Source organism: Electrophorus electricus, chromosome 13 (assembly GCF_041902795.1).
Source record: "Electrophorus electricus isolate QZ-2024a chromosome 13, ASM4190279v1, whole genome shotgun sequence".
Taxonomy (NCBI): domain Eukaryota; kingdom Metazoa; phylum Chordata; class Actinopteri; order Gymnotiformes; family Gymnotidae; genus Electrophorus; species Electrophorus electricus.
This window is the reverse complement of record NC_137509.1, coordinates 14155285-14171410: the sequence shown is the minus strand read 5'-3', so window position 1 is coordinate 14171410 and position 16126 is coordinate 14155285. Positions and strand designations below refer to the sequence as shown.

The following is a 16126-nucleotide window of genomic DNA, read 5'->3' as shown; positions in this document are numbered from 1 at the left end:
AGATGGCTGCGCAGGTGCGGCAGTGACATCAGATGACGTGGCGTTACGGGCCGATTTCAAAGGCCTCGTTAGGAAAAAAGAGGAAAGTTTCTTGCCTTTAGATTTTTTTTTCAGTCTGCAGCTCTGTAGCCTAAATTTAATCGAAAATGTATGATTAATTCAGTGCTAATTAAAACAAAGGTAGACTTAGCCTATTTCCCTACTTTGGTTGTGATTGTATGATTTATTAGTCACTAGGGGTGCAGTTATATGTATGGAAATGTAGTTATACGTATAAAAAATATATTAATTTAAGCATTAAAAAGGGCAATACATAATAGCCTACAGTTGCAGTGTTGGTTGATGCAAGAGACTTGACCTTCTTAGGACACCCATGAGCTGCCTTTAATGTACACCTGTCATTATGAGAAAATTGGGAACCAGTTGCTCTGTTATATTATATAATAATACCAGTTGCTTATCGTATAATAAAATTGCAGGTGCCAGTGTAAATTTCTGTTCAGTAGCAATAGCCAGATCATGCTTTCGAGCAAACAATGCCTATAAAATATTAACATGTATATATGTCAATTATTTTTGCCTTGTTATTAAATTGTTTCTTCACATCAGCAATCCACTGTGTCATAAATTGTGTTAGAAGGAATCAGCAGCAGTGTTTGTGGGAAAAGTCTACCCTCTGAAATCAGTAGTCTATATGTCACAGACCTGGCCAGAGGATTGGTATACATGAACAATGTGAGGCTTCACGGAATTGGAGAGCATATAGGCTTACAATCAGGTCATATGAGGATAGTAGGGACTTATATATGTGGATATATAGTAGGGATAAAACCTTACATTTGGACAGGTTGTTAGTGTTATGACATGGAGCCATAAGTTCACAGTATAAAAGGTGGGCTGCACAGAGTGATTTTGGTAAAGCAGGTGGACCAAATGAAGGTCAGCACTCTTCCTCCTGATTTGACAAAGATGGTTTCCCATGTATTTTTCTAAGCTTTGTGAGAAAACATGATCATGATGGTATAAGGGGCATAGTTGTTTTAGCATTGGCTATTCCAAGACCTCCGAGCTCTTCAGAGGGATTTTAAAGGAGTTAAATCTCTCAGACCGTTTCTGTGGAATATTGTTGGCTGCTTGCCACTGATTTAAGAGGAACCTGCTTTGTTTGAACCCCCTGAACTGTGTTAAAAGAAGTTAACATTATGTTTGACCAGAGGAAAAGAAATCAAGCTTTATGATAAATGAGTGGGCCATGGCCCAAATAGTCAAGGGGCAAGTCTAGTGATGTGGAGAGAAAATGTAAATACTGTAGGCACAAAATATAATATAACGAGTGTAATGCAGGACTAGTTGTCACTTTATCTATATTGATTATGTCAGTTACATAAATGGACAAACAAGGAATTTAGCTATATCTTCTATTTTATTTTTGGTGAATGACTTTTAGTCTTTTATGTTCTTTATGTTCCTGGTTATTTGAAGGTTAGGCTACTTGAAAATAATCAGTATTATAAAACATATGACACACACACCACACACACACACAATATATATATATAGTGCTTATATATATATATATATATATATATATATATATATATATATATATATATATATATATATATATATATATATATATATATATAGTGCTTCCTTCCTCTTCCATTCTTCCAGTCTAAGTCTCACTGTTATTGCAGAGCAGATATCCTTCCATGTATGTCCCGCTCACCGGGGCAGGCAGGTAAAGGTTCCCCACAGTTCCATCAGGGACAGGGCCTGCAGCACTGCTCTGGCTGCCATTGGCCAGCTCCAAGCCCTGGTTGATGTAGTGTGCCTCCATACTTGCCTCCAGGGGCGGAAGCTCAGATAGAAGAGCTTTGAGCACGCAGCCCAGCTGTGCAAAACAGGGCCTCTGAGAGGGGTCCTTGTGCCAGCAGCTAAGCATCACCTCGTAGCTGAGAAGCCGAGGGGGGAGGAGAAGAGAAAAGAACAGAGGTTTCATAGACTTGTCACCACTTAGTCACATCAATTTGTACTCATTAAGAAGTTTCATGTCAACAAATAATGAATTCACTGAATTTAATTTAATTTAATTTCCTCAGTATGTTAAGCATCCTCAGTACCTTTTGTATCACATGGCTGGTGGGAGGAAGCCTTTGAATTTTTTACATGTGTCACTACAAGCATTCGCATTTTAAGGTGTCACCCAGCCCTGCCGACATCTTGGTCAGTAAGTATAACAATGCACTCACAGTTTATTGTCACAGTCACCCTGCTTGATGCGATGCCCTCCCTCCAGCAGCTCCAAGAGCTCATGGTTGGGTATGCCAGGGTAGGGAGTCTTTCCCCTGGACATGATCTCCCACATGGTCACCCCAAAGGACCACTGGCACAGAGACAGTTAAAGGAGTCGGTTCTAAACTCTTCCAAAACAAGAGCCAAATAACATTCCTTGATTGCATTTAAAGGTTAACTTTAAGACTAGTGTCTGGCTGCAGTGTGTCTCACCACATCACTCTTGGTGGTGTAGACCGATTCAGAGAGGCTCTCTATGGCCATCCACTTGATTGGCATTCGGATAGCCACCCTCTGCCTGTAGTAATCACTGCAGAGGATTTGCTTTGACAGGCCAAAGTCAGCCACACGCACACGAAGATCATCACCCAACCTGTGTGTGTGTGTGTGTGTGTGTGTGTGTGTGTGTGCATGTGTGTGCATGCGTAGGTGGTTGTCAGTAAGTGAGAAAGGAATAATTATCAAAGAATAAAAAAACACAAATTGTCCTAGTTTAGTGTAACACAAAATGTCCTAGTTTGGTGTAGTGCTACAGACCCCCCACCATGGCCTCACATGCAGTTTCGTGCTGCCAAGTCTCTGTGCAGAAAGCCCTTGGAGCTGAGATATTCCATGCCCGTGGCAATGTCAACCATGAAGCGCAGAAGGCTCTGATGAGGTACGAACTGAAATCAAGCACAAAGTCAGTTACACAGCTTATCTGGTGGCGAAAAAATAAATGTGGCTCAAGAATGCATGCTGTTTGTGTCTGTACGCAAATGTCCGCTCTGTTACATGTGTGAGTGGGTTTGGTTGTGTGCACATGTGTGCATCTGTGCGTGTGGGAATGTATATGATGATCACCATAGGAATGTCACCATAGCGGGTAGCTATAAGAAATCGCCGCAGGTCTCCATGTTTCAGGAATGGTAGGATGACAAGTGGGACAGGGATAGATGAATCCTGCTGCCTCTCAAGAGTGACACCTGGTGGACAAATATGAGAGGTAAAAACCCACTTATACTTTTAATCAGAACACCAGTTGTTCAGAACAATTTCACTATGGAATTAAGTCGAGTGAATCAGAGCAGTGTTGTTTATTATGTTATTATGCAAGCATTCTCAACACAACAGCAAACTTCAACAGATCAGGCAAGATTAAAGGAGAGTATAAACTGCACACCATTAACATGTAATCTCCAATATCAGATAGGCACAAATATACACAACCAGTTTTTATGTGCTAAAAATTGCATAACAAAACATAAACATCACTGGCAAGAATATCTGAGGCAACATTTACAATTATTTGTTGATTACCTTTTTGAATATTAAATATGGGATTGTTCGGAATCAGATGTTTAAAGACGCCATGCATTACCTAGAAGTTTCACCACGTTATCATGGTCAAAGTGCTGCATGATCTCAGCTTCCTTAAGAAATGACTGCAGATCATCCTCACTGTAAATCCCAACTGCAATGACATTTATAAACGATATTTACTTGCCACGCACTATATTACAAACAAACTCTTTGCACCTACGCTCGCTGTCCACTTTATTAAGTATACTAGGGTGACCATTTTTTGATTTTCAAAAAAGAGGACCAACGGTAGGGGGCTTGTATACATAACCAATTTTTTACAGTTGTATTTAACAGATTTACAGGACCAGTAGCAATTGTCTTCGGAGATTGAATAGGGCCAGCTAATCTTAATCCTTTCCATTCAGTTGTTTCTTACAAATAAAATTAAAATATTTTAATGTATAATGAAAAAAAAATTATTTTCAAGGTCACAGATTAAATAACAATCAGTTCCCATAAAAATCCATTACTTCACTAGACACTTTTCAGTAGTTCTAATGTACCCAGTTATACAAATATTAAAGATATGAAAATACCATTTTAGATATTTTAGATATGAAATGTTTTAGATACCATTAAATACCATTTTAACAGGTCAGATGTGCAGGCATAGTCTAATACAGATTTCCACACAAACTCTGGGAATGTCACACCTATCAATGTTTTATTAAACTTACACTGTAGCTGGTAGGGTGTGAGCATAAAGAAACTGATTAATGTCATGTCATTTTGTTGCATGTACGATGTACTCGGACAAAATAGAAAAACGAGCCCAACACTAAGAGCATTACTGTCAGTTCTGTGTTTGGACATTTTTAGGTCTTGTTAAGGTGGCATACAAAAGATCATATAGAAGTTAAACCTAAAAAATCCTCTGTGGTCATACGCTTCTGTAAAACACCTATAATCACACGCCCAAAAAAGTGGACATGTCCAGGGTAAAGAGGCTGTATGGTCACCATAAGGTACACAAAGTGTACTTTAATTGAAAATTGTAAAAAAAAAAAAAAAAAAAATGGAGGTTAACAATTTGCCCCAATTATTTGATATATATATAATATCATGACCTGGTGTGAGTTTATCAGGCACACCTGTGTTTTTACACATGTCAGTTTTTCAGCAGGGTTCAGAATGATCTGCCATCAAAAATGAGCATCCTGTGGTCATAAGCACACCAGAGTGTCTTTGACTAATAGAAATTATGGTTGGCAATAAATAAATGGTTCTAATAATGAGTGTGGTAAGCGCATACAAAGATGGTTGGATTTGAAAACTAAACTTTTGCATTAGCATTATATAATACCAAATACAACGTAATACATTATATTTTTAAATCAGTCAAAGTGAATGTCATTAATCGGGTTTCTTAGATAGTGAATTCTGGCTAAGGTCAGCACTACAAAATGAGCACAGCCTGTCTTGACAAGTCTTGACTCAGCCATGAGTCAAGTTAAGGAGAGATTTAAATACCTGAACTAGAGTTCCCATTGTATTAGGTTTCTCACTTTATTACTATGTTTTGACAATTAAGGAGTTATTAATAAAACTAAAATTTGAGAAATATGACAATGATTGTAGCTTATAATGTTAGAAGCTGGATTTTCTTCCACATGCTACTCACCTTTCATGGTCTTCACTGCCACTTTTATGTTCTCACCCTCTTGAGGGGAAAATATACCTTCATAGACTGCCCCAAATTCTCCTAAGGGAACAAAAGATCAAAAAGATTCACACAGGCAAAGATGTCCTGGGCACTTCATAAAGGTAATAAGTATTGCAATCATACTAGATTTGTAATGTTCAAGAGCAGATTCAAATTCATTTATATGGTGCTTTTTACAACATGCATTTTTACAAAGCAGCTTTAGGAGGACCAAGACTCAAGAGGAAACCCACCCTTCTTGGGTCAAAAAAGTATTAGCCATTATTTTTGGAAAGAGTGTGACATCATTCAGAATGATGAGCTTATTTAATACTGAAACATGATAAATCGTCTTAGTGTTATTTCAGTTCTTCAGTTTTATGTTTGCTTGTTTGTTTGTTTTTTGTGTAATGGATGAATTTGTGCCTAAAGAGTTGTCATTGGCTGAAAGGCATGTCAATCATTTTAGCAACACATCTATTACTAGACAGAAAGCATAACAGACATTCAATCACTTTTCAGAAATTACATTTTGAAATTAATAATGCTAATAGTAACATCTGAAATCAATTTGAGCTGATCAAACTGATCAGACATATTGTCCAGCACTGGGCATTACATTTTAGTTTACCAACGTTCAGTCTGACTATAGCAGTCGACTATTGTAGGCTATTCTATCAGTTAAATATATTTACATAATGAGGCCTTGGCATGTTTTACAGTTTGACGGTTGAAACATATGAGCATATGCGGTAGGAACAGTTCTGAGGCACCTAAGGGTGTGGTAAGTGTTTTGGCCTGTAAGGGTGAGGTGGGGATGGTGTCAGGGATATGGGGGATGGGTGGGGTTGGGAAAATCTTTCTTTAGTGTACCTTTCCCGATCTCCTTGCCCAGTGTTAATCTGCTGCAATCTACCAGCACATCTCTGATTCCATGCAGCAGACTGTTGCTCACACTGTCCAACACATGAGGTGAACCTAGAAAGGGAGCAAGGTGGAGAGAAGAGGGGTGATTGCTCTGGGTCTTTGCTACTGATCATACTGAAAAACCTACTCAACTACTGGTCCTTACAGAAGTCCCCCCAACCAACCGAGAGCCATGGGCTCCTTAATGTGCTGATGTGCTACAGTGTGCCACAGTTATCAAACTGTTTGTGGTAGTTTCTGTGTGTTGTGTAATGAGATGGAATCCTTACTTGTTGTTTGTGGCAGAGGAACGGCCTCTTGCTCCTCAGCACTGCGGTATCTTCTGCCAAGATTTGACAGAGGCATGAGCTCCATATCATGGTCTCTACTTATGCAAGGAGTTACAGTTTAATAAGTGAATACAACTTGAGCTTCATAGTAATTGCTTATGGTGTATGTAAATTAGTCTTTTCTCAATTTAATGTCTTTTCTAGCACAGTAGTAATGTCTTTTCTAATAGTGGGATAAAACTGCAATAATTTCAATTATTGTTCTATAATATTCTGCAGTATGTTCAGACACTGTCATGATGATTGGATCACTGATATACTTTGTATTAATTATTATGAATAAGTATTATTGTTGCTGTTCTGTTGCTTTTGTTTGTTTGTTTACCGGAGTGGACTATAGTGGTGGCATAGAAAGTAGAAGCCAGCTGTTGTCAGAGCCAGGAGCATCAGTATTCCACACAACACACCTACAATCACTGGAGGTGTAAATTGCCGGACAGGAGCCATTGGTGTAGGGGAGATAGCAGTCTTCCCTATCAGTGCACAAGTACATTTCAGAAATACCGCCTGATGCTGCCCTTACAGATACTTTGAAATGTATTCATGATTCCATAACATAAACTTTTACAAAATAGTTTTGCTTTAGATTTTAATGTAAGGTCAACAAACAAAGCTTTATTTCCATCAGGCATCACTTGGCCTGATTTGAAAGTTAAAGTTGTGACTAAACTGGTGAGAAATTTTTAACATGTCCTTATTTGAGCAGAGCTGTGAATCATCACTCACACACAGTAATGGACTGCACAGAGTCAGAAGTGCGCAGTATAGCAGATATGCTGTTGTGTGCTCTGACAGAGATGTGGTAATTCACATATGGATGCAGTCCAGTAATGTTAGCCATGGTCTCAGTCAGTCGTGTGCATGCTGGAGTGATATGTGTGGTATCAGCACATGAAACCCATTGAGCATGGGGCTCTCCTGTTTTCTGATGACACTTTACATCATACAGCACTTCTTCTCTTCCCCCCAGATCTGCAGGGGCATCCCAGGTCAGTATCAGGGCTGTGCTGCTCAAGTGATGGATGCTTAAGTTGACTGGTGCTGATGGGGGTTCTGAGGATGAAGGACAGATGTGGAAGCAACATATTATTATATGCATGATGTTGATAGCAACATCTATGCTATAATTTACATAGGCTTTAATGCAGAAATGCAAACGAATAACCATATTTTATATAAATGATGCAGACAGTGAAAACAGAAACTGAATGTGTCTCTTAATTTATCTCACATGTCACAAAGTATATTACATACTTGTACAGCCTAACTGCCATGGGTCATCCTGTAGACGTGAATATCCATCATTACAGTCACATTTCGGCGCACCTTCTGATAATGTTTTGCTATTGGATGGGCAAAGCTGGCACTGTCCGCTGGCCTTGAAGGGTTTGTAGGTGCCTGGCTTACAAGCTGTGCAGAAAAAAGTCAAATTGGTGAAAAGTTAAGCTTCTGTCACTCTTATGGCAACAACTAAATCCATAGGCCTAAGCACCTAAAACTGGTTTCCAGATTAAACCTACATTAAATTTAAAATATTTTGTTAGTCTAGATTTAGGTTTACTCTGGGTCTGGGACCCTGTCTAATGTGCGTGTGTGTGTGTGTGTGTATGTATATATATATATATATATACACATACACAATGGTGTGGTTTGTCAGATTGTCACACAAGTCCTAAAAGTAGGACTTGTAAATATAACCAAATCAAAGAAATGAGACAAAATTATTAGACTCATGGGAAAATGATCCATTATTACATGTCTGTGAATGGCAAAAGTATGTGAACTTTTAGCCTTAGCAGATTATTTGAAGATGAAATTTGAGTCAGCTGTTGTCAATCAATAGAATGATAATCAGGTGTGACTGGCCACCCTGTTTTATTTAAAGAACAGGGATCTATCCCTAATTTTCACAACACGTGTTTCTATAAGTGTATAATGGCATGAACAAAGGAGATTTCTAAGGACCTCAGAAGATGAGTTGCTGCTCATCAGGATGTCAAAGATTACAAAACTATCTCTAAAGAGTTTGGAGTCCACACCATTATTACTTTCCCCACGAGTGGTCAACCAAAAAATGAATGTGAATAGTTAAATGAACTGCTATATTTGGCTAGAAATATATTAAAATGTGAACGTGACAGTGTGGGTGTGACTGAGTGTCATCTGTGGGCTAAGAGGCAGCCTTTGTGAACCAGTGAGTTGGTTGCACCTGTGTGTGGATAACAGCAGCCTACTTATATGCCAGCTTCTCTTTCAGTAGGTTGCTGGAGCCACAGAAAGAGAGAGAGCGAGCAAGCGAGCGAGAGAGACAGACAGACAGACAGACAGACAGACAGACAGACAGACATCACTATAACAGAGCCATACAACGTAAATTGCTGAAAAGCATATCAGTGGTGAAAAGCCACCAAGGAGTGCTTCCCATTTTGTTTTTGAGGTGGTTTTAATTGGAACATCACTTCTTTGGCAGTGAAAAGGTATGGATTAGATATAGTCATCTTAATCAGCCTTACAACCACACACACTAGGAACTATGATAACAAATCTTTCAAACAAGGATAGTGTCTCTTCTACCCCAAAGTTCCCACAAGTCCCAGGGCGAGGGCCGTGCAGTTGGAGTTCATCACAGTGGAGAGGAAGATTGCCTCAAAGAGTCGATGAGTCTATGACTTCAGTACTCATGTTAGGAATGACAGAGACTCCTGGAGGGAAGTGATTGTTTGGAATGGCCTGCCTGGTCTGAACCCGAGGGAGCAAATGTCATTAGACCTCTGTGCAAGTCATGGTATGTTATAACAGACAAACACAAGGAAGCTCATAAGGGTACATGATACCATAGCAACATGAGCTGAAGGTCAATTAACAATTTGCTAATCATGTCATGTGACTTGAGACCATATGTTTCAGACATTTAGGAGAAGGGAAGATGATCATCATTTGATGGTGAACTGGATTTGACAAAAGGGGTTTTGCACTGCAAAAAAAAAAAAAAGATATCTTAGCATGTGAAAACATCTTAAATCTAATTATCTAATATTTCTCATTTTGAGATTGTTGTGAGAAAATTGTTTTAACTTATTTCTAGATATTGTTACTTGTTTTAAATAGGTTTATTAAGTAGAATTATCTCACTATTGTCACTTTCAAGATAAATACTTAAAACAAAATTATTATTTTTATTATATAATTATTATTAAGTTCAGTCACCTTACAATACTTTTACAACAATCTCAAAATGTCTCAAAATGAGAGTTTAGATATTTACACTAAATTTAAGATGTTTTCACTTGCTAGGATATCTTTTCATATCTTTATCTTATCCTGTCCTAGAACATGTTGTAGGGAAGGAAGCCATCACGCTAAAGATGGAGGCTTTCCAAGTACTGCTCACATGGAGATTCAAGAGGTAGTGATGGGCCAGAAGGGCTGAAATTGTTGAAGTGAGAGCTTGGAAGAGCTTTGGAGAGGCCATGGATAAAGACCTTTGGGTGGCTCCCAAAAAGTCCAAGTAAATGTTTTGATGCTTCAAAAGAAGAAGATGTGATATCACCCATGCTGGCTGCAGGAGTGGGGAAGTGCTGACCTCTACTGGTGGCATTGTTGAGAGGTGGATAGACCATGGACAGGGTTAGGGTTGGGGTATTCAAAGTTGCACAAAGTCTTAGAACTGTTATTTTGAAGCAGTGGTCGCTATATTTAAAAAATGGACCACATAGCATGTGGTCCAGTTATAGGGGAAACATGCCTCTCCTCAGTCTCCTAGGAAATGTTTATGCCAGAGAGGAGAATCTGCCTGATAGTTGAACCTAGAATGCATGAGGAAGAATTAGCTTTCCAACCACTCCATAGAACAGTGGAGTACTTCTTTTCCAGATCACAGCTTTATGATGGATCATGTGAGTATGCCAACCCAGTCTACATGTTCTTTGTAAAAAAGGCAAATGACCATGTACCTCAGCATAAGATGTGGTAGGTGGTGCAGGATTATGGAGTATATGGGGTACTGCTTTGGATGGTCCAGTCTCTGTATGAATGCAGTAAGAGCCATGTCTGCATTTTTGGCAATAAGTTGGAGTCTTTCACTGTGGGTGTCATGCTCCGAAAAGGGTGTATCTTGTCTCCATTCTTTTTTTGTGGTTTTTAAGGCTGGTGTGGTGTCCAGTATGGAGGGCTAGAGGTGGCATCCCCGTTATTTGCAGATCATGTTATCATATGAGGTTTTGTTCCTTCAGCACTCATTTGAATGCATCATGGTCAAATCTGAAGGGGCTGGGATGAATCTCAGCACCTCCAAGTCTGAGGTTATGGTACTCTCCTGAAGAATATTGAAATGCTCTCTTCAGATAAGATAAGAAAATTTTCATTTTGGGGAGGAGATTAAGTATCTCATGATATTGTTCACGAGTGACGGGAAAAGGGAGTGTGAGACTGACAAACAGATTGGGTTAGGAGCAGAAGTGTTGCCACCTCTGAATTTGTCTATACTGGGGAAACAGGATCTTAGTGCTAGGATGAGGTTGCCTGTGTACTGGTCAATCTGTGTCCCAAGTTATGGTCATGTGTTGAGATATGGTTTGTGATCAAAAGAATAATTTAATTAGTACAAGGGGCACAAACAAGGTTTCTCCACAGGGTTTCTGGACTCTCATTCAGTAATAGGGTGCAGGGCTTTACAATCAAGGAAAGCCGCAGAGTAGAGTCACTGCTCATCAAGATTCATAGCAATCAATTAAGGTGGTTTGGGCATCTTACAAGCTGTTCTAGGCACATCCTTCTGGAAGCAGGCCCAGAGGCAAACCCAGAACTCGCTGGAGGGACTATATCTCATATGGCTGGGGGGGTGTCTGGTTGAACCACAGGAGGAGCTAAAATCTGTCACAAGGAATAGAAAAGTCTTGGCTAATCTTCTCATCCTATCCCTAACCCTAGCTTCTATGACCTTCATCAGGAAAAGCAGTAATCACACTGGATATGACACACACACACACACACACATATATATACATACACACACATATATATATATATATATATATATATATATATATATATATATACACACACACACACACACACACACACACACACACACACACACACACACACACACATTATGTACATTATATCTTATTTGGTCAACTACCTAAATGTCAGAAAAATTAAATGGTTGTTTTTCTGTATGAAATGTCTTTTTGCACTGAAGCTTTGATGTTGCTCTACAAGCCTGTTTTTGTGGCCTGGCAACAAGATGTGCAGTGTGTGTTACACAGGCCATTATGGATGGCATAATAGTGCAAAGCCAGAGAAATTGATAATACTCTGTGCACAAAGCTAAATGTAATACAATATTTTGGAAAACAATTATTGGAACACCATGGGTCAACCTTACTCATGAGAAAATTATTGAATGTATTCAGTTGTCATTCTGAATGCAGAAATAACTATGAGAACTGGATTACACCCATCTACGCCAAGCTTTTTTGATTTCTTTTGTAATCATTATAGGGGTCACTACTAAAGCCAACACTGATGTAATTTATGTCTTCCTGGCTTTGCATATTTACTGTAAGTCTTTACTGGAAGCTGAAGTTATTGAAAAAGGTCCATAGCTATAAATGGATTAATATAGTTATAACTATATTAGTACATAGTGATGTACCCTATAACATATTAATATCTATGTTAAGATAATAACTTGTTAATATCTAAGCAAGAATCTCTAGATCTCTAGTATATAAGCAAGACAAGTCACCACACTTATGTTAATATGTGATTGTGAAATCTGAAAGCAAAGCATGATTGAAAAAGCAGATCTTCTCCATAGCTGTACTTGATAAGTTGTAAAGTCAACCTGAAAGTTTTACCTGACCTTGACAAATGTCACCATCTGCCTGAAAACCAGGCTTACAGGCACAGGACCCAATCAAAGCACCCCACTCTCCATTGGACTGACACTCCATTTTTGGGCCAGAAACTTCTTCAGCACCATCCACGCAGTGGCCATGGTTCCAACCTGATCCTGCCGAAGCTTCTTCAAAGCTGGTTTGGTTCCTTATATACCCTGGGCATTTCACATAGAATATGCGCACAGATGAAATTAACATGCATGATCCACTGTAGGAGAACCCCAAATGGAAGCCTTTTTTTGAGATCTTCCCCAAATGAAGTCCATGAGCATGATACAAATGTTCAGCCACCACCACAGGGGTAGCTCGGTCAGGAAATGCACTTGGAGCCACAACTTCAAGACCCCCTTGCCGCAAGGAAGGACTCTTGACAGGTTTGTCAGACTCTAGTAACTCAACAGTAACAGGTGTTTGGTCATCTTGAGCAATGTGCAAGTCCAGCAAGAGCTCATGGGCATCCTTCCTTGGAACCCATGTAGTCCACAATGTTTTCAACTTGTTTTTAAAATGAACATTACAGCCTTGGTATACAGAGTGTGAAAAGTCCTGTCCCAGTTTCATCTTTATTTCTTGCCACTGAAAGGAATGTTTTGTAAAACATATATGTTAACATATGTGTGCCTGATCATCTAAATACTATTTGTAGTAAGGGAAATTGCAGTTACTTACAGATTTTTCTGGTTCAGATTTCCATTGCAAACCTTCCTGTGACATCGAATTTAATATTTCCTCTAAAACAAATGTTTAAAACGATTATAAACCTACTATATCAGTCCATTTGCGCTTGTGAAAACTTTCACAACTAGATAATGACGAAAATTAATATCCTATAAATATGTGACTAGTAAACAAAAGCTGAGTTGTGAACCCTTCGAATCACGAAGTTTAATATAAGTCTTGTTTCATGCCTTCATGTATTGCTGTCAAATTTGGCGAAGTACATTAAATTCTGTAATATATTTCGCTTATTTTCATGTTCTCTAATCTCGGTCTATATGAGCCCCTGACAGACAAAATCAAGACTTAAGAATAATAAACTCTGGAAAATTAAACTCCGAAGTGTAAATTCGTCCGATTTCAGATGCAGTGATGACATCATTTGAATTCACAAACCAGGATGAGCAAAACATACTATTAACTAATTACAAGTGATTACATTAATAGTTCTGAATCACTAAACACAAGATAACTTTACTGCAGTTAAACACTATATAACTTCACTTTGCAGCCCTTTAAACAATAAAGGAAATAATATTTACATTGACTTACAGTGTAGAATCATTTTATAAACATTATACGCGTCAGTCTTGGCAAATGCTTCTTTAACAGTTAAAAACATTACAGATTATCAACAGAACAAAAAAAAAACTATAAGTTCTACGATAAAAAGATAACCTATTAGGTTATTACATTTCCTACCTTCCACAGGGTTCAACTGTGCAGTACTACCAAAAAATGTCATGGAAAAAAGGGAAAGTGAGAGTAAATAAAAGACAATACCCATATCCACAAGGATCGCTGTGTTATATAAAAACACTCTAGATAGTTTCGCGTGCAATATACTGTCGTATGATAGTTGGAAGAGGAAAAAAAACTCGTTATATTGTCCTACAACTCATGCGCCTTGGTAACCTTTTCATGGTTTCAGTAAATGCACCTCAAGTTACATCTTAAGGACTGAAGCGAAAGGCGCACCCTCTGACGTGCTATATAGCGTATTTCATCTTAATTTGGGACGCTACCGTATGAGATTTTTAGTGACAGGTATAGGTGCAAATCATCACAGAAAAATAAAAGCGATGAAATAAATGTAATCATGTTGATGAATTCTTCGAGAGTTAATTTGAGCATTAACTTTAAGATATTGGTACGAAATTCGTTTTTAAATAAGAAAAGACCCATTATCTGACTTTTACCATGTTTTATTTGCTTGTTTTGTTGGCTTTAAATTGTACAACAGAAAACAAACCGTTATCCAAGTCTACAACAAGGAAAGTGAGAAATATTTGGATATATTTGAAACGAGATATTGTATGGTAGTCCATACGTACCAAAAGTGGCAAAAATATGCCAAAATAGTATTTAGTATACAGAATGTGACTTTGGTAAATTTTCGCGTCAGCGTCATGAATAGTGATAATCTATCCACTGCCCCTTGTACAGCTTGAACTTCCCTTAACTTTTCACCTCTTTTCATCTCCCTTAAAATTGCTGAGCTGTTTGTGTAATCCACTTCGTATGAATCTACTCATTTGAACGAGTAAATCCACGTAGATCCTTCGAATGTAAAGGTGTGAATGTATGCATGAAACTTAAATATTCTGGCTGGAGTTATTGCTTCGGAAATGATCATCAGAGTTTCAGACTAACCAGCAGCTAACAAGCTAAAAGTCATTCAGGTTCATTGCCTCAGGTTAGCAACCACTAACAGAGCTGAAATCTGTTAACGTTCTATATAGTGTGAAATTTTAAAAACGTTTATCTCGCTACAAATTGAGCAGTCTCCCTCTGTCAACATTACCACTCTGACAGGTAACTGATCAAATGACTATATAGTCCAGTACGGGCAAAGTGTCATATTGGATATTGGATATAGGGAACAGTAAGCAGTACAGTAGTGTGACGCTTCAAATAAAGCCAGACACATAAGACCGGTCTTTTCGTGTCTGTTTTCTGGTCTGTTTTTCTTGACAATACACGGTGTATTGTGCAATGTGCAATGGTTTAATCTAGTTCGCTTGCCACAGAAGATTTGCATAGGTTAACAATTTAATTCAGAAACACTGGCAGCATATACAGAATTAATACAGCATATAGTACTCAATGGTATTTCAGACCATGAAGTCTCCATATATTTGGTAAAATTACGAGTACAAAGAGAGGCTTCTGAAAGAAGCATTTATAGATTTTTTTTGAGCAAAGTTTCAACAGGGGATGTATATGACATGCTCATTTAAAATTAAGGCATCTAAGGCAATATGTGAAGTATGCTCTGATATATATCACTAATAATTTCTTTACATATGTTAGATATAGTAATCAGACATTTGTCTTTCAACAAACTGGTTCCACCTAGGGTCAGAAGTTAATGAGTGGCTATTTATCCTTAATGGAAGAGCACCCTTAGAAGTTCAAGTGGATGAATTCTATACTATTTGCATGCGCCTTATAATTACACCTGATACACTGATCAGCCCAACATTAAAACCACTGACAGGTGAAATGAATAACACTGATTATCTCATTATGATAGCACTTCTCGAGGCATGGGATATAATATGTAATAAGTAAATATGTCAGTTATTGAAGAAAATGTGTTGGAAGCAGGAAAAATGGGCAAGCTTAAAGATCTGAGTGAGTTTGACCAGGGCTAAATTGTGATAGCTAGACAAATCAATCAGAGCATCTCCAAAATGGCAGGTCTGCTGTATGCAGTGTTTAGTACCTACCAAATGTGGTCCAAGGATGGAAAACCAGGAAACTGTAGCAGGGTCATGAGCACCCAGTACTCACTGATCCTTGTTGGGAGCAAAGGCTAGCCTATCTGGTCTGATCCCCAAATAGAGCTACTGCAACAGAAATTGCAGAAGAAGGTCATCTGGTCTGGTGAATTGCAGTTCATTTTACATTATGTGGCCCATTGGGTGCATGTTTCTCACTTACCAAAGAAAGAGATGGCACCA

The 16126-nt window shown here is 38.4% G+C and overlaps 1 protein-coding gene across 4 annotated transcripts; it reads right to left on the bottom strand.

Annotated features, from left to right (window-relative positions):
* Positions 1-26: 26 nt before the first annotated feature.
* Positions 27-14234, bottom strand: si:ch73-40a2.1 (ephrin type-A receptor 4-B). 4 transcript variants are annotated; one of them, XM_081725418.1, is made up of 16 exons: positions 13863-14234; positions 13113-13174; positions 12407-13019; positions 7792-7947; positions 7264-7590; positions 6863-7010; positions 6478-6572; positions 6155-6259; positions 5261-5341; positions 3656-3748; positions 3139-3260; positions 2851-2960; positions 2509-2668; positions 2253-2386; positions 1730-1955; positions 27-130 (listed from the first exon to the last, which is right to left on the bottom strand). In XM_081725418.1, the coding sequence occupies exons 1-16, from the start codon at positions 13945-13947 to the stop codon at positions 98-100; spliced, it is 2550 nt and encodes an 849-aa protein (XP_081581544.1). In that variant the 5' UTR covers positions 13948-14234; the 3' UTR covers positions 27-97. The 4 variants fall into 4 exon arrangements, with proteins under 4 accessions (XP_081581544.1, XP_026873013.3, XP_026873014.3 ...); XM_027017212.3 differs by lacking the exon at positions 27-130 and having other exon boundaries at positions 1630-1955; positions 13863-14227; XM_027017213.3 differs by lacking the exon at positions 27-130 and having other exon boundaries at positions 1630-1955; positions 6478-6530; positions 13863-14226.
* Positions 14235-16126: the final 1892 nt, after the last annotated feature.

Bases quoted from the DNA above. Each gene is read 5' to 3' on its own strand.
- si:ch73-40a2.1 (XM_027017212.3), bottom strand. From the start codon at position 13,947: ATGGGTATTGTCTTTTATTTACTCTCACTTTCCCTTTTTTCCATGACA. The intron at 6,573-6,862 runs GTAAACAAACAA...TTGCATAAGTAG, and splicing joins CACCACTATAGTCCACTCCG to AGACCATGATATGGAGCTCA. The intron at 2,669-2,850 runs GTGAGGCCATGG...ACACACACACAG, and splicing joins TTGGCAGCACGAAACTGCAT to GTTGGGTGATGATCTTCGTG.